General features: G+C 40.7%; 1 protein-coding gene across 1 annotated transcript in view; it reads left to right on the forward strand.

Annotated features, from left to right (window-relative positions):
* AQR (aquarius intron-binding spliceosomal factor) overlaps nt 1-18,267 on the forward strand; it is an 89,818-nt gene that overhangs the window by 35,050 nt on the left and 36,501 nt on the right. Inside the window, exons 17-22 of the mRNA XM_075192720.1 lie at nt 1,443-1,621; nt 9,389-9,556; nt 10,410-10,579; nt 14,315-14,556; nt 14,674-14,820; nt 15,053-15,122. Of these exons, the coding sequence (XP_075048821.1) occupies nt 1,443-1,621; nt 9,389-9,556; nt 10,410-10,579; nt 14,315-14,556; nt 14,674-14,820; nt 15,053-15,122 (976 nt within the window). The remainder of the gene's footprint in view (nt 1-1,442; nt 1,622-9,388; nt 9,557-10,409; nt 10,580-14,314; nt 14,557-14,673; nt 14,821-15,052; nt 15,123-18,267) is intronic.

The raw sequence follows: 18,267 nt of genomic DNA on the forward strand, positions 1-18,267 counted from the left end.
AGAGACATATTAATTGGCCCCTACTCAGTAAACATTAAAGCAGACCGCAGCTTGTTGGCGCTATGTAAATGAAGGTTAATAGTATTGTAGGGCTCTGTATGTCATGTGACAGCTTCTCATTTCTCATGTCACATAAGCCCTACACTCATTGTGCTAAATAACACATGTTCCCTGTGCTTCACAGTAAATACTTCAACAATATCATTTATGTTATTGTAAAGGTAGAGCTGTGGATGTTTTCTGTCTCACTGGATGCTGCCATGTTCTTCAGCAGCCTGAAAATGAACTGCTCTGTTAGTCATTTTATACTATAGTAGATTTTGTTTTATTTATTTTATTTGTCCTGTTTTATTGCTCATATTGTAAAAAAAAATAGACAAAGTAATTCTAGTGCCGTGGAATATTGTTTCTCTTGATATAAACTACTCCAGGGGGCGTATATTTACTAAACTGCGGGTTTGAAAAAGTGGATATGTTGCCTATAGCAACCAATAAGATTCTAGTTATCATTTATTTAGTACATTCTACAATTGTAAAGCACTACGGAATTTGCTGGTGCTATATAAATAAATGATGATGATGATGTTGATGATTCTACAAAATGACAGCTAGAATCTGGTTGCTGTAGGCAACATCTCCACTTTTCCAGACCCGCAGTTTAGTAACTTTAAAGCCCCCTGGGCGATGAGCCTACTGTGGCTTCTGGTCCGCAAAGCCTGAGACTGATAGGTAGGTTGTAGGGGGGGCTGTTTGAAGCTACAGTCCATTAACCAGTGTCCTCCTGTGTTGTAATTAGTGATGGAATAGGGAACATCAGCTCTCTTTCTTTCCCCAGTCCACCAAGACTGTGCTAACGATGAGTGCTTAAGGCAGCAGCTGGAATGCTAAGTGTTCCTGATCCTGTACACTAAATGGTTAATTACATGTTCTCATTCATCCCTTGGCACACTGATCTGTATAAATCCCCTCAGTTGCCCTCGCTAATGCGGAGTAACGACTCCTGGAACCTAAACCATAGCTGCTGTTTCATATTTCATTGCTATTTCAGGGTGCTGAGCTTGCTTGTCTTTTGATCTGTAACGCTTTCACAGCTCAAATCTGCTATTCTAAACAAGGAGGCAAATTCTCCTGCACCGCCTCAAGACACACTATTACTATTACCCTGTAGCGTTAAACTGGCACATACCTGAATATTTGTTTATATCCATAATGGTACCTGTAGTCTCTAGACAAGGATTTACTGTTTTTCATCTATTTGCCTCTCTGACAATTGCACAAACATTAGTTATTATCATTAATATTAGTTTAATAGTGTTTTCTTTTCCATAATATAATCACATCAATAGATTACTGTGTATATACTAATATACATAATACAAACACCTCAAATATAATGCTAAACTTCTAGATATGTTAGTAATTATACACAATGTTTCATACAGGCAATCTGAATATGGTGGTTTGGTTTTCGGTGGTTGGGCCCGCATGGCCCAGCCTATAGTGGCTTTCTCAGTAGTGGAAGTGGCTAAGCCGAATATTGGCGAGAACTGGCCTACTAGAGTCCGAGCTGATGTCACCATCAATCTGAATGTCAGAAACCAGATCAAAGATGAATGGGAAGGTATGTATAAACGGTGTACTGGAAGTTATTATGTGAAAATAGATATAACTTGGAATGGTGAATTATTTTCTAGATATCATGGCAATAGGATTTTGATGAGTCCTGGCATATGATATAACAAGAAGTTCCTTGACAAAGTACTTTTTATTAAAACGAGATGTAAACAGTGATCCCAAGAGAGAGAATGTTAGGACTATCAGCTTTACACTTGTTCTCAAAATAAAAATGTAAAAACTTTATGCAAAAACTATCCCTCTAACATTCCCTGGAGATCCCTGATTAAAGCAAAACATACTTAAGTGACATGCAAGATCCTCTTGGTAGAAAGATCTATTCTGTTTAGAAATATAAAGCCTTGTCCGTTATGGACCAAAGATTGAATCTCTGGCTACTGTTACTCTTCCTTTGTTTTTTATTTGTTTTTTATTTGTTTTTTGTTTTGTTTTTTAATCTTTTTTCTCCTCTCATTAAACCCATCCTGCAGGATTGAGGTGGAGGATGAACATGGGTAATCTGGCTCATGTGAGTTAAGGAATTGTTTGTAAAGGATTTAGTATAAGGAAAGAAATCATGATGGTTTTCCTTTATAAGGATGTTTTAGAGGAAATTGGCCCTTTTCCTGTATTTTTCCATATTTTACTGGTTTCCCTATTAACATGAATTTATGGTCGGCTAGTCTGGCATGTCACGATATTGGTCTCCTCGCTACTTATTTTTTCCTTCGATTTCCATCCAACACTTTAGAGAGATTCTAATGTTTTGTTAAAATAAGTTTGTTCAAGTGCTCTCAAGAGTGACAACCTACTAATGCTGTGTCTTATGGATAAAATGATGGTAAGAGAACATATTGGAGGGAATTCCGCTAGCTGCGAAGTGTCTCTGGAATGTCCGTGAGACACTTTGCGGTAGAGATTTTTACAGTTTTGGTCATTCAAAAACCTGTGCAAAGGAGGGAATTCAAATGCCGGCAATGTAGCGCACAGACATTGCACTGCGCATATTGCTGACAATTACGGTAGAACTCGCTGCTCATTTTTCCTCACACCCGAAAAATGAGCAGAGGTTACTACCATGATTGCCTCCAGATGTGCGCGGCGCGATGTCGGCACACCACATCGCCGGCAATTGAAGTCCCTCCATTGCATTGGTTTTTAAATGACCAAAACAGTGCAACTTGAGTTTCAGCTCTAACCACTGAATAATAACATCACTGCCAAGTGTGTACATGCTCCAAAATAGTGGAAAAAAACTAGTTAAAATTTAAATATGCCCATGGAAAATTTATTTAGATAAAAAATGTCCCAAAAAAGTCAGAGAAAACAGTATGGTGAGCAGGGCATCTAGTGTACAGTGTATTATGCTATGATGATCTGTGTCAGTGTTATTATGGCTTCTGAAGAAATCCTATGTGCCATATACACTCATCATGGTGTGGGACCAAGTTTATCTAAGGCTGAGGAATCTTACCTTGGTTACACCTATGTGTGCTGCAGTTTAAAGAACATGGATACTTATGCTTCCCACAGTTGATGACCAAGGTTTTGGTGTGCATCCTTTAGAATAGAAATTACCTCTTTTTTATTTCTTTACCAAAGCTTGTTTTTGCCTTGTGAGCAATGAGGTTAATTTTGATGCAATAAATATATTTTTACATCAGTTATAGTTTTTTGCAGAAAATTGTCAAAATAATAGGAAAAGTACATATTTGACATATTCCAGAGGAAATCTGCTCCTGCATCTGCATAGAAAGGGCTCTTTGCTGTTACACAGGTGGTTTTCCAGCTTCAGAGGCGCTCATGTCTAGTTTGGCTTTTTATCACAACTGGAAAAGCACAGGCCTTTGAAATCTCAGCCTGTAATGATTGACTGAAATGCTCTGTGAGACAGGGTGTGCTGGAATAGAATGTATTTTATTGTTTTTATTGAGTGCTTAGTTTTTTAAGAAGCGCTCCCATGATTAAAGCGCTTGTGTAACAGCCTCTCCATCTTATTCATAGAAATTAACTGTTTAAATTTGGTGCGATGAGACTGTCGGGCAGTCTTTCCAAACAAATTAATTACATCTTTTGGAGGCATTCCTCAATTGTCCCCTTTTTGATCCAAGAGACAGTAAACAAAAATCCAATCCAATTTTTCTTCTATTGGTCCCAAGTGAAATTAAATTCCCTCCTATCTGTAAAATCTACAGTCTGATACAAGCAAGTAAATAACATTAATAAAAAAGAGAAAACAGCTTAGAGGCAGCACAGCAATGAACTGGCAGATCATCATATGAACTGTGAAAGCAATAGTCAAGGAAAACTGACAAAGAAACCCAGGGTGACCTGAATCCGCTTGAATTAAAACATTACACCTTCATTTCTGGCTACTACTTTCTCTTGAAAACACATTATGTTGTTGTAGTTTAAATCTGGATACCAGACGATGTCTTACACCAATTCATATACGTTGCTGATGATGGTTAGCAGGTGCACACAAGGCAGAAACGTACAAGTCCATAGAGTCCCCCAATCTGTTACCCAGATCAAGTGTGGAGATATGCTTAGCCATTCCCTGAATTCTAGCACTCATGTAAGTGGATTTCGAAAAGGACTACCAGATGTGTAACACTGTGCCAGCTTCCTGGGAAACACTCAATCAGTGAAAGCATCCTATTTAGCAGCAACCCAGGCAGTGTCCCTGCTGGAAAAGCAGCCCAGGCCGAGTTCTATCTTCAGAGATGCATTCGCTCTGGTGCTCAATAACATCTTGTATACAGAAACTTTTGGTGCATTTTCACAAAACACCAGTTCACCACACTGCTGCAGAAACATATTGACCATATGCCTGTTTACGCAATAACTTTATAAAGAGTGAACAATCCCTACATGTGGTTTTAAAGTCATCTTTCCTGAGTAGTACACTTTGAGATTAACTTAACTCATGGCAAGATAACACGTTTTTAGTTGTCCCACAATGAATACAAATGGAAAATCAGGATAGCGTTAAAAAAGCAATTGTCAAACATGGAGATCCAGATACATCTGGCTGTGTAAGTGCTGGCACAGGCCAGTTCTTAGTCAAGTCAAGAAAGGCACTGTCAGCACTGTCTCACTCCTGGCATGAAGATAAAGTAACAGTGAAAAAGCTATTACAAGATGACTGTCTGTAACTAAGCGATCCCTAATTCACCCTGTCTGTAAGGCTGTATCATTAACTTATGTATTAATGTCTTACAGTATGTGTTGCTGCTGATTGACACTGGACTATTGCAAGCTTATTATCTTAAAGTACAAACCAAATCCTTCTCCATCAGGACAATTAAAATTAGTATATAGTATTTTTTATTACTCAAAGTATACAGACATGTTCGAGCCCTGGATTCATCCAGTTCTCTCTAAGAGCAATACATGCATTCTTATCTGAATGTATTGCCTTGCACAGATTTATGTTGTGTGCACTTGTCTTTTATCATTAAAGTTGCATTACCACACAAGAATATATTTTCTTAGGTGTCTCCTTTCCCCTAGCTGGGTGCTACATGGGCTCCTCTGTTTCCGACAACCCTGGAGGAAATCCGGGAGGTGAGCAGGCAGACCAATCAAGAGATATCGGCTTGTGAATGGTCCTTCTGCTTACACCTCCCCTCCGCTGTATTGCAAAACTGGCAGAGCAATGACCCTCTTGTCTTTTTCTTCCAAGTTCAAATAATTTTCTTAAACTCTTAGTTCCTTCAGTTTCTCTACTAACCTTCTTTGAGACACAGTATCAGAATCCTTAGCGAATTTCAATGATTTCTGTCTCTGCACAACCTTGGTTTAAGCTCAAAATTAATCCTCCGGAAAGTCTGCTTAGTACAACCTGTTTTCATGAATCTGCTGATTTTTGCTTATAATCATGTTATCTGATACATACTTAAATGTACTGTATCATAATAAATTTTCAAACCGTTTCCACACTGTTGAGTTTAGACTTACTCTCCTGTAATTACCAAGGACCTATTTATATCCTATTTTTAAATAATGGGATGGATATTCTAGTCCATATGCACTATACCAGAGTGAGCATTCTGGACATATTAACAATACCAGGTGACTTTAACAGCATGGTATTTATAGCATACATGCTATAACCCATAGTGGCCAATCTTTTCTTAGAGTTGATATTGTCTAGTCCAAGAGGCTGTATCGGAAGCATTGAACAGAATGGACCTTGCACACTATGCGTACATTTGAACACGCGTTTGTATATTATCTTTCAAATCTGTTCATTTGTGTTCTGTTCAATGAAGTTCTGCTGCAAGCACTCCTGTATACGCTCATGAGTATGATCTGTACGTATCAAAAATGGCCTAATCGAAGCACATTTGTGCTGTTACATTGTTAAATATTCTTGTATATACATGCAGCAAAGACTTGTACTGACTATGATAAACGTTTAAACACCAACAACCAATGAAAATGGCAGATGTGTATAGTAGTAATTCCAGTGCTGGAATCAAGAATTGTTATTTAGCCACAGGTGTTTTAATCTTGATGATGGTGCTTAGTATCCTCTTACACTTGAGTTCTATATGTTCTTGTGTGTGTCCATTGCATGAAAACAAGGGTTTTCTCATGTTTGAGAGAGTCGCTGTTTTAATGCCATTCTCATAAAGCTAAGCAAGTGTCCTTACATTGTAAGGGTCTATGGGTGGCAGATATTTCAGTTTGTCTCAGCCATAAGTTGCAAGGAGTTTCCACTTACGTTAAGAAATACAAGTATACCGTATATGGCAACAGTGTTCTCCCCAGCACCTATTTCCCGGGTGCTCCACCTGGCTGTTTTTATTTGCCACCCCGGCTCTTGGAGCCAAGCAGAGTTCTATTATAAAAGGACAAACAATTGATTCTTGTATTAAAACAGGCACTATGTGAGCACTGCAGCCAGCAGTGTGTGTTAGACCACTGACCACCAGTCTGCCCAGTCCTGGCAGGTGTGGGCAATAACCACCAACATTAATTATTATTATTATTGCAAAGTATTACACTGCCCCCACCCGACAGCTTTTTAATGCCATCCGGCTGGCAACGTTTTCTGGGGAGAGCACTGAGCAATTATGCTATATGCTATACGTGGCTCCCTGGGGTGCTGCTGCCAGGGCCGGTGGTAAGCATGGCGGGGGACTACTTGGGAATTATTTTGGCTTAGGGGTGTCTTGAAAAAACTATGGAGACCCTGGGGTTGACTCGAACTGAGAAAGTTTCGGATCCACTGCTATATGCATTGAATGACTTATTTATGCTTTATTGGTGAAAAATTGGCAAAAAGTTGATTCTCTTTTAAAGGTAATTATATCTTACTATTTGGACCTCTGCTTCGAGCGTACATGTTCAAGCTTGTTATACAGTGGTGTGGCTAGGTTAGCATGACAGCTCTCCTCTCAGATTTTATTGTTTCTGTTGCACCAGCGTCTGTGTGCCAGACATTGTTTATTTGTTAGTATTTGGGTCATCAGCACAAGCCTGGCCCATGGCAGTTTGGACTGTATTGAATAGGGCATTTTGTTTTGTCACTGCAGATTTTTATAATGGACCCGTTGAGCGATTTATGTGTATCTGTTCCAAGAGTTCTTGCATTGGAAGATGTCAGGGCAGCTGAAACGGCAAAATGTAATTTATATGTTGAAGGTCCTGTGAGTAGTCTGCTGGATGCTGCCAGCTGGCACAGAATTACATAACATATCCCCATAGATCCTTCTGTTGGAGCCTCACACTTAAGGTGACCTCTGTTGGCACAGCAAGTGTGCTCAGTGTGTTTGACCATTGCTGTGTGAGATACGCCAACAGCTGGGCAGCATGTGTGCCCCACTCTATCTCCTGATCTCTGGCAGAATTACAATGCAAGACTGTGCTGCTGGCCCGTCAAAGTGTTTAATGTCTTGTTTCCCTGTAATGTATCTTTAATTAAATGATTGTATTATTGTAGTCTTACAAATAGGCATTATCTACAAACAAAGGTTGCATTTTGATTTTAAAGTTATATGTTTCTCTTGGAAAACCACCACAAGAAGAATTTGTTTTTGGCACTTTTTTGATGTTAGAATGAGGCCATCAAAACCTTAATTTGCATCCTTATCATTTTTTTACCTTATCGGACTTTCACTTGTTCGCCTATCTCCTTATCAGTCAGTTTAATATGCTACGTCCTGATTTATATTGCTTACCCACAGATCCTTCTTTGCTTCATCTCTTAGCTCTCTGCAATGGATTTTGTTACGTTTGTCTAGTAGACTTTTTCCAAGCAGTGCCTCACTTATGGAATTCATGTACTTCAAAATATCAGACTTTCTCCCACCCTCTGAATTTATGAACACTCTCTCAAACATCACCTCTTTAGATAAGCATACCTTAGTGCTATCTAGATCAGGCCTGGCCAATTTGTGGCTCTCCAGGTGCTGTGAAACCCCCAGCATGTAGCCAGTAGCCAGACGATAGCTGGCAAGGTATGCTGGAACTAGTCGTTTCACAGCACCTGGGGGTAAATGTTTCAAGGAGCAATTTTTGCAAATCACCAATGTCAAATTGCAAAAAACGCTCCTTAATACATTTACCCCCTGGAGAGCCACAGGTTGCTCAGGCCTGATCTAGATCATGGCACAACCCTTTGTTCCTGCTCACAATCGATAATATTGCAACCGTACCTTGTTACTGAACTCTAGGAATGAGCACTAATTTCCCAGCTCTAGTAGACATCTTCCATCACAATGTGAATGTAACAGTTTAAAAAACAGCACATAACTTGTACGTCCATATTTTTAATACAAGTTGACCTCAAGAATCGTTCGCATTTTAATCTTAGTATAAGTACGCTCTGGCTATATGTTGCTTTCTGTATACAGACATACAGAACACAGTGCAGTATAGGCACATGCCTATGTACAATAGAAAGTCCCATCAGAACGCATGCAAAATAAACAAACAAGTCTTAATAGTATAATTATTATTAAAAATATGTTTAAAAATACGTTTTTTCCATGAAATACATAAATCAAGATGTTTTTAATGCGTACTGTACATAAAATACATTGTATAGTTTCTCTTACTTGCAAACACGTGTTCTGGAATTCATCCGCATCAGTCATCACTATGAGTCGGCCCTTACACCTGCCCTGTAGCTGGTGCAAGTGATATGGCTAAAAAACATGTACCTAAGAGATGCCCCGGACATGAATCGGCCAAATGTGTGTGCGCTCAGCCTCGGCACCCCCTTACTGTACATTACCTATATGGGTCCGCCCTTTCCCACCTCCGTTTAGCCCTTCACGTCGTAGGACAGTTATAAGTGTCATTTGCGTTTGAATATGAATTGCATGCACGTTCTGGTGTATGCGCAGAGCAATTTCATGCAAGTTGTGGCACGCAAAGGGTCTTGTGTCCGAAGATGACTCCGGAAGCAGAAGGAGGAGGGGGAGGGAGTATTAGTGGGGCGAAGTGTCTAGGAGAACATGGAAAATTGGGGGAAGTTTGTTTGCCTTTACTTTACTGTTCTGTTATTCTCTATATGTATCAAGACTGTTCCATTATTCTCTTAATGTATGAAAACTACAAAATGGCATTGGGAATTTTACTCATCATTGCCAGAATAAAGGATTAATTAGTATAATAAGGCTGTCTGTAAAAAATACATTGGATAGACATGAGAATGCCTTAGAAGCCACTGATTCAAAATGCTGTTTCTTGACTGATTTCTTAGATACAATAAGGACAGTACTAATAGCATTTGGCCTGTCTCTTTCATTGTAACAAGGTCTCCGTAAACATGATGTGTGTTTCCTGGTCACCCTGCGGCCCATGTTACTATATGGCACAAAGATTGATCGAAGACAATCTATTGTGGAGCAGACTGGTCTGATGTATGTACGAGGATGTGAGATTCAAGGCATGCTGGATGAGAAGGGGCGTGTCATTGAGGAAGGTAAAATGCGCATAAGTGTGTATTGTATAACCCATCTAGACAGGTCTATGTAAATAATGACAGTAACATAATAATCACAAAGATATCATACATATATAAGAAATGATGCATAATGGTTTGGAGAAAATGCAGCACACTGTGCCATATTGCTCCCACATGAATCCCAGACCGTTAGGTACACCGGTAGTGCTGCATTGCTCCGCTTGTTAGCGTTAAACTGTGAGCACTGTGTGAATTAAGTGAAATGAAGTTTACATGAAGTATTTTATCCCTCTTATACCCCTTTCACATTGCTGCCCCTGCAATATTCTTGGTAGATGATCCCGGGATATTGCAGGGTGACAGAGCCTCCCACCCCGACAAATTCCCTGGTTGAATGGGTTCACATTGAACCCGGGTTGACTGGGTTCACACTGGACCCGGGTCTCCCTGACAACATTGCAAGCGGAGCTTTGATTGTCTCCTCTTGTGATGTTGTTTTGTTTTTTTTAATGTTTCCATAGGTTTCGTTGAGACCCCGGGAATAACCCTGCAAAAGTCCCGGGTTCAATTCCCGGATCATCCGACCCGGCTAGATGCAGGGGACCCGTTCACACTCGGCCTTGACCCTGGTCATCAGGGCTCCCCGCTGGCAAAATCTGGGTTTTTGAGGCAGTGTGAAAGGGTATTAGTGAACAAGTGATACAGGTTCAGAGTTGATGAAGTGCGGTTAGCCCATCAACACAGCTAGTTATATATTATCTTTTGATGACGTATGTGAAGGTGAGCCTGAAAAATAAATGTATGGAAAACATATTTTTACAGCTTATTTACAGTTTCAATTTTATTGTTTTTGCGAATTGTATTTATTCAGGACCAGAACCTAAACCCAAACTCAAAGGAGATGCAAGAACTTTCCGAGTGTTTCTTGACCCCAATCAATATCAGCAAGACATGACAAACACCATTCAAAATGGGGGTGAGGATGTGTACGAAACATTTAACCTGATTATGAGGAGAAAACCAAAGGAGAATAACTTCAAGGTTAGTTAGGACACTCTTGTCCATGGACATGTTTGCTCAATACCTCACTGCAATGGGAATTGAAGGGAATATACTATTATCTGTCTGCTTCAATGTAAGAGAAATTGGAATAGAGATGTATTTCCTTTTAGAGCTGCTTGAAAAACCATGCAGCTCTGTATCGCTCACTCTGCTGGGTGAGGGTAACTATTTGGTAATTGATTTTAAGTCAGCAAAGTTTGAAGTTTTGAACTGCGCAGTTTCTTGGGTGTGTTTCATGCACTGGACAGTACTCAATTAAATTCAATGAATGGGCAGTACAGTGGCAAATTGGTTAGCATTGTAGCCTCACTCCACGGGGTCATGGGTTTAGTTCCGACCAGGTATGTGGAGTTTGCGCGTCCTCCCCTTGTTTACGTGGGTTTCCCCCAACAGTCTAAAAACATACTGGTAGGTTGGCTGCTGAAAAATGTTCCCATTTGTGTTAGGGAATTTAGACTGTAGGCAATATGAACGAGTACATATTCTCTGTACAGTGCTGCGCTATGTAAATAAAGAGATAATAATGGAGTTATAAAGCATTAAAAGCACATCAAAGCACATGTACCTTGTTGGGTAGGACTTCAAGGTAAAGCAAAAAAGGCATGTGCATTTAGCAGGATCCATTTATTGAGTTAGCGTTTAGTCTTGTACTGTCATCAGCTAGTGATGATGAAGATTGATAGCAACTCCAGGTGCCCTCAAGTGGGTCTGTTATGTACACTTGCCACCAGAGAGTAGGCCATGGCGTGTTACGTATTTCTATAGGAAATGGAGCTCATACATACATCTTGTATTTTTTAAATTTATATTCTCCAGGATGGTTTGCAAATCATTGTTACACATTTTCTGTTGTATTGTGGATGAAATGCACCACTAAAATGTATTACTCTGCTTCTCTGCAGCATTAAGGGTTAACCATCATCCCACTTTAAAGTATAGCAAGACAACTGTTGTAGTAAATAAATCTTAAGTTAATAGAAAAGGAACCTTTGAAACACTATCTATTTTTGTCACAAAAATGTTCTAGATAAAGGTCAACTGGAATGGCGAAAAATCAGGTTTAAACAGCATTCATAAGTGCCCCATTTCAACAGTTAAAAAGCCAAAACATTTGTAACAATGATTCACAAATCATGTAGTCAATGAGAGATATGAGTGAAGCTCCTCGTCTCATAAATTAGGGAGCTAAAGAGGAGAGACGCTCTTTGTGTTGTAAATTAGGGCTATAAGGAAGGGGGAAGCTACTGATCGCATCCGATTAGAGATATAAATAGGAAAGGTTCCCTCAAAAATTGTTGTAAACTCAGACATAGAGAATAAGTCGCTGCATTTAGAGGTCACAAAATGTTTTGATCAGTCACTTCGAGTGTCTGCAGAGTCAGAACCACAGCATAATAAAAATATACATTTTTATTGTTTTAAGAAAACTTAATCTCATGTTTGGAAATTATTTAAGACTAGCATTGAGCATTGTCAGCAGTTCTCTTTAAAATCAATTGGTTGGTGACTGACAATTGTCTATAGTGCCATCTGACAATCATTGGGTTAATCAGAGTGATCTGAGAGGAGACGGCTGCTTCTTCTCTCTCACAATTTGTGTCCTCCTGGGCTTGATAACCGTAATTCATGTCTTGCTTGGATAAGAATGTGACATGACAGTCAGTTGAATCTGATACGCACTAATGTGAGGGGCAGAGTTCATCCTTTGTGCCTACAGGTTACCAAGCCCTTGTGTTTTTTTTCCTTAATATTCTCAGACTTGGGAACAATTGTGTACCGGCTTCATAGTTTAGTAAGTTGTTTCAATTTCTCTCTGTGAAATCCCTAAGAGATTGCAGTGACATAATCTGACCTGGAAATGTTAAATCTGCAGGTTTGAATATCAAAAAAGTCATCTGTCAAAATCACTGCTAAAAATTCCATGATGTGTATAAATAGCCAGATCCTAGTGGGTATTGCTGCGGGGAGAAAGCAAGATTGATGTAATTTTACAAGATCAATACTGTGTGCCAGAGCTGTAAAAATGCCTAGTAGCTGATGCGCCTAAAAAACAGTGACTGTTGGTGTATAAATTGTAGAAATCATTTTTGTTGCTTTCAACAGATGGCTCCTTAAAAGATACCTCTGCTTCTATAGTTCACTGACTGGCTACTGAATTCTACATTATTTTGTCCTCCCCTGCAGTGTAAAAAATCCACACAAAACCAAAAACTATTGCCTTTCACTTTCATCTATGTGGGCCCCTCTGATTGTAGGGCGTAGAGTGTGGTCACTGGAGCCTTGACACTTTCATATTTAGGGCTGAAATGGAAGCTCTTCCCCTCTATACCCCATTGGCTATATTTTAAACCTTAGTTTTTGTTAAGTGCCCCCAGGAGCTGGACGCAAATTAATGGCTGTATATGGCAGCCCTCTCCTTTTATTATGATTTTCATAGCGCTGTTTTTTTATTTCAGTTATTTGTAAACAAACATGTCTTGCTGTAAGGCATGCCTCAGCCATTGCTGGGGATGTCCAGGGCAGGTTACAAAGGTGCCGCAATCTGCTCCTCCTGTTACAGACATCCACCCTCTCTGTGAGTTTGGACACTACTGCCGCATTCAACAGGGATGGTAATTTTCGTGCCAGAAAGAGAAAAAGGTTTGGGGTTTTGCTCAAACCTCTCCCTAGTCCAGAAGCCATACAGCTCCTTCGACCTATTCTGAACCTGAAATCTCTAAACATTCAGTTGAGGGTGGAAAGGTTCAAGATGAGAGTCTTTATGGTCAGTCACCAACAGCATGGAAAGAACGTGCTTATGGTGTTCGTAGACATCAAGGAAGTGTACCTCCATGTTCCAGTCTGGGAAGGTCATCACTGCCTCCTGAGATTCTGTTTATTCTCAGCATTATCAGGTTTTGGCCCTACCAAGGGTATTCACCAAACTCATGGCAGTGATGGGGGCCCTGCTCAGATCCAGAGGGGTGACAGTCATCCCATACTTCGGCGATCTGATGATCAAAGGGAGTTCTATGGCTTTGCTTCAGTCACATGTTCATGAGACTACCTGGATGTTAAAATCACACGTTGGATTATCAATTTCAAGAAGACCAATCTGAGCTCTTCCCAGAGGATGATCTTCCTGGAACTTCTATTTAACACCTGTCAGCAACAGGTGTTAGTGCCAAAGGACGAGGTCTTCAGCTAAGGGACTGGTGAAGTCCCTGATAGCTTGCGGTCAGGTGTGTGTACACCTGGGGATGAAGGTTCTGGGAACGATGTCCACCTTTGAAGCAGTGCATTGGCACAGTTTTAGTCACACTCTATAGCAAGCAGTTTCCATTGAATTCAGAGAAATTCAACCGAAGTACAAAAATTCCATTTTTGCTGACAGAATATACATGAGGATGCAGACTATGCATTCACTAGGTACAAGTGACTTCACTGAGCCACAAAAACTACAACCTGCCAATTGTCATCACTGAGGCACAAATATAGCACTCTGACATATTGCAAAGTAACTTTGTGGTTGTTGTTTTTTCCCATTGATTAAATAATTTACAGCAGAAATGTGCAGTGTGTGATATAAGATGTGGTGCACTATACATTTTAAAAGAGGAAAAGAAAATATGACAAGACTTGCAGTACATTTATGTATATATACTCTATTTTATCATATCTACTGTCAGTTCCTTTTAATTCCCCTTCTGCATTGGTGTAATTGTTCCTTGACAGGCAGTTCTGGAGACTATCAGGAAACTTATGAACACAGACTGTGTGGTGCCTGATTGGCTCCATGACATTATCTTGGGTTATGGAGATCCAGGCAGTGCCCACTACTCGAAGATGCCCAATCAGATTCAAACACTGGATTTCAATGATACTTTTCTAAGCCTGGACCATCTGAAGGCTAGTTTTCCAGGGTATCAGGTGAAGGTGACTGTGGAAGACCCATCCTTGCACAAGGCCCCCTTCAGGTAACAACTATATAGCATATCCTACTGGCACGCAATAAGTTATATCAGTATTCCTTCTCATGATTGTCTCTCTGCATTCCCTAAGACAGCTCTGTAAAACTGCCTATTCTTTTCCAGGATTACAATTCCTGCCTCAGGTGGAAGAGGAATAAAGCGGAAAGGAGATAGTGAGACGGTAAACGTAGAAAAAGATGCACACACATTGATTGTGGAACCTCATGTTATCCCTAACCGTGGTCCCTACCCGTACAACCAACCCAAACGGTAAGAGCACACAGCTCATTGTATTTACAGTAATGTTTACTGCATGGATTACCATGACCAATGTGGAATAAAGAAAGGATTTTTTAAAATGTTTCTTTATTGACATGATGAACAGCTCAGCACAGAAACACAGAGATCACAAACATATTTACATGTATTGGCGAGGGACCCTAAGACGCCACCTCTTTGTATTGTATTTGTCAATGATGTGTTCCATTTGTTTTGTCTCCAGGAATACCATTCAGTTCACCGCAACACAGACAGAAGCTATTCGTGCTGGAATGCAGCCAGGACTTACCATGGTAAGCAGAGACAACATTTTAGTGAAAGAGAGTATGTAAGGTTTACCATACTGTCAAGAATCTGGAGTGGTCTAACAAAACTATATTAAAAAAAATAAAAACTGACTCAGCTGCTTTGTAAATGGCATTTTCCAGAAATGACTGCTCTTGAAAAAGTAGCATTATTAATAGTGTCTATTGTTATTGGAATTACCTGAAAACTCTCCCTAACCCTTTCCATTGTTTGAGGCATAGAGGCTTACATGCATTTGTAGAGATATAAAGACTTTGGCAATAATATGTGGGCAAGATTGCTTGTGGTGATTAAAATGATATAAAGCTTTATGTGCTAGGGGTGGAAGAGATTCTCGGCCGAATTTAGTATGGCACGTAAATGCCGATACATTCTGTACTTTACGTAAAATTTCTTGGCGCATGCCCAGAAGCAAACCATACGCCAGAGAAAGCAGCAACATCCAATTCATCTTTGAGTGCAAGAGAGTCGTACTACTGCCTGCAATTTCATGGGCGGAACGGGGAGGGGAATGGGCGGAGGCACATAGTCAATGTACAATTAGGGGTGTGCCATGCTCGAGTACACACATCTGTGCCTGATTCAGGTTTTGGGCATCTCTAAGGGTACATATTATTTAGTCGTATCACTTGCACCAGCTACAGGGCAGGTGTAAGAGCTGATTACTAGGTATATCATTTGTTCATACATGCTAGAACATGTTTTTTCAATCAGGAGCAACTGTAAAAATGCATTTTATATACAGTAGACATTAATAACATCTTAATAAATGTATTTTATGGAGAAAAAAATGAATAAAAGAACAAACCTTTTTTTTTTATATTTACAATGTTTTGTCATTATTGACTATATTATTAACATGTGACCTTATTTTATTTATTTTTAATTTTTTTGCTGTGTGCTGTATATTCAACATATGTATTGGATGTATCCTGCAGTGTATTGTCTGTTAGCACATCTATCATCATCAGCAGCTATTTATATAGCGCCACTGATTCTGCAGCGCTGTACAGAGAACTCACTCACATGAGTCCCTGCCCCATTGGAGCTTACAGTCTAAATTCCCTAACACACACAGACTCACACAGAGACAGAGAGAGAGAGAGCGATATAAACTAGGGTCATTTTTGATAGCAGCCAATTAACCTACCAGTATGTTTTTGGAGTGTGGGAGGAAACCGGAGTACCCGGAGGAAACCCACACAAACACGGGGAGAACATACAAATTCCACACTTGAACTCATGACTGTAGTGCTGTGAGGCAGAAGTGCTAAGCACTAGACAAGTATTCATCAACAGATATATTTCTCTTGGGGGGACACTGCTCACCATGGGGTGTAGAGGAAGCTGTGTGGAGTTAGGCACTAAACAGACCTCTTTGGCCTGCTCCCCTCCCATCTGTGCCCCCTATGGTCGGAGTTATCAGTTTTTATTTTAGTGCCTCTGGAGTAGGCACCTATTTCTTTAGCTTAGAAAAAAATGTAATAAAATAAATAAAATCTAACAGCAGTGTTCACAGCGTGAACATCACAGCAGGGAGGGAGAGCGCATATAGCGCACACAGCTCCTACCAATTTTTTTTCTGTGGGTGATACAGGCGCCATTTGGTGTACGAGAGGAGGTGCTTCTAGTGAGAGGAGACACTCCTTCCCGACCTTTGCTCACAGCAGCAGCCATTTCACAGTCTCTGCGGTGCCTGTCATGATTGTCCTGAGGGAACAACTTTTCATTTCTCTGGCCAAGTGAATGTTTTATCTCATGCTCTTTGCCTGTGATTGATTGTGTGTTATATTTTCCTATATAGGTATAGTTCCCCTTTTAATTTTTTTGAAACCTGATGGTAGATGTCTGATTCCCAGAAGATTTTGCCTCATTTATCCATTTCCAGACTCTGAAGTGGTGTCATGGGAAATTCTCCCCATCGTGGATGCTCCCATTGCGCATTTAGCAAAATCCACCATTATTCCACTACCCAGTGCTGCTAACTTAAAAGATGTCCCTCCCTCCGATGACGGTGGCAGCATGGGTGATTAAAGCAGGCCACTTCCCTGAGTGATGGCCTCCAGTCGGGAGTTTCTAGAGCTGAACTGTATTTCTTGGCCGACCACATTAAGGAGACAGGTGACTATTTTGGAGATGCAGTACTTGACGCAGGTCAGGGGTTATCCCGGACCTCCTCCTCCTCCCTGGCAGTGGCAGGCTAGGCGCACACTGTAATTGAGATCATGGAAAGTGGATGCTTTATTTGGTCCAGCCTTAGAAAAATCTCTCAGGCCACTGGGGGGGTGTTTTTGCTCCTTTCATTTTGCAGGCAGATACAGACACACCCCTGCCAGAGGTCATTTCTCAGTACCTTGTGTCGCGGCGAGTTAGGCAGGCTTGGACAGGGCGGCGACCAAATCCAAAGCGAACAGGCAAGCAACCAGCATGACTCCGTTTCCCCCCCTTCCGGAAGTACGGTGTTACGGGTCTGTCTCCTGCTGTTCCCGGGACAAGTGGTACAGTTCTACCACAACACCTGGGTAAAGGGAATAGTTGGCAGGGGTTATATCATAGACCTTTTGGGATCGCCCTTGCAGCGTTTCATGATTACTCCCCTTCCGCGAGAAGGAACCGGTAGGGTGGCCCTTTAAAAGGCTATTCTCCCCCTGTTGATGTCAGGGGTGATTGTACCAGTCCGAAAAGAACAACTGGGTTTGGTGTTTTACTCACATCTTTTCCTTGTACAAAAACCAGATCTGTCATACCTCCTCATTCTAAACTTAAAGTCCCTCAATGCTCACTTGAGGGTTCCCAGTTTCTGCATGGAATCTATCCGTTCGGTAATAAATTCAATGCAACTGAACCAGTTTCTTAGCATCCGTGGACATCAAGGATGCTTACTTTCATATACCAATATGACATTGACATCACAACCTCCTCAGTTTTGCGGTGAACCAATCTCACTTTCAATTCCAGGCTCCGCCCTTTGGTCTGGCATCGGCGCCATGGGTATTTACGAAAGTCATGGCAGTTATAGCTGCAGTCTTACATCAGTAAGGAGTAATGGTCCTTCCGTACTAGAACGATCTCCTGATCAAGGCAGATTCGGTCTCTCAGCTGAGGTCCCATCTGCGTCTGACTGCACAGATC

This window comes from Mixophyes fleayi, chromosome 12 (genome assembly GCF_038048845.1).
Source record: "Mixophyes fleayi isolate aMixFle1 chromosome 12, aMixFle1.hap1, whole genome shotgun sequence".
NCBI classification, from domain to species: Eukaryota; Metazoa; Chordata; class Amphibia; order Anura; family Limnodynastidae; genus Mixophyes; species Mixophyes fleayi.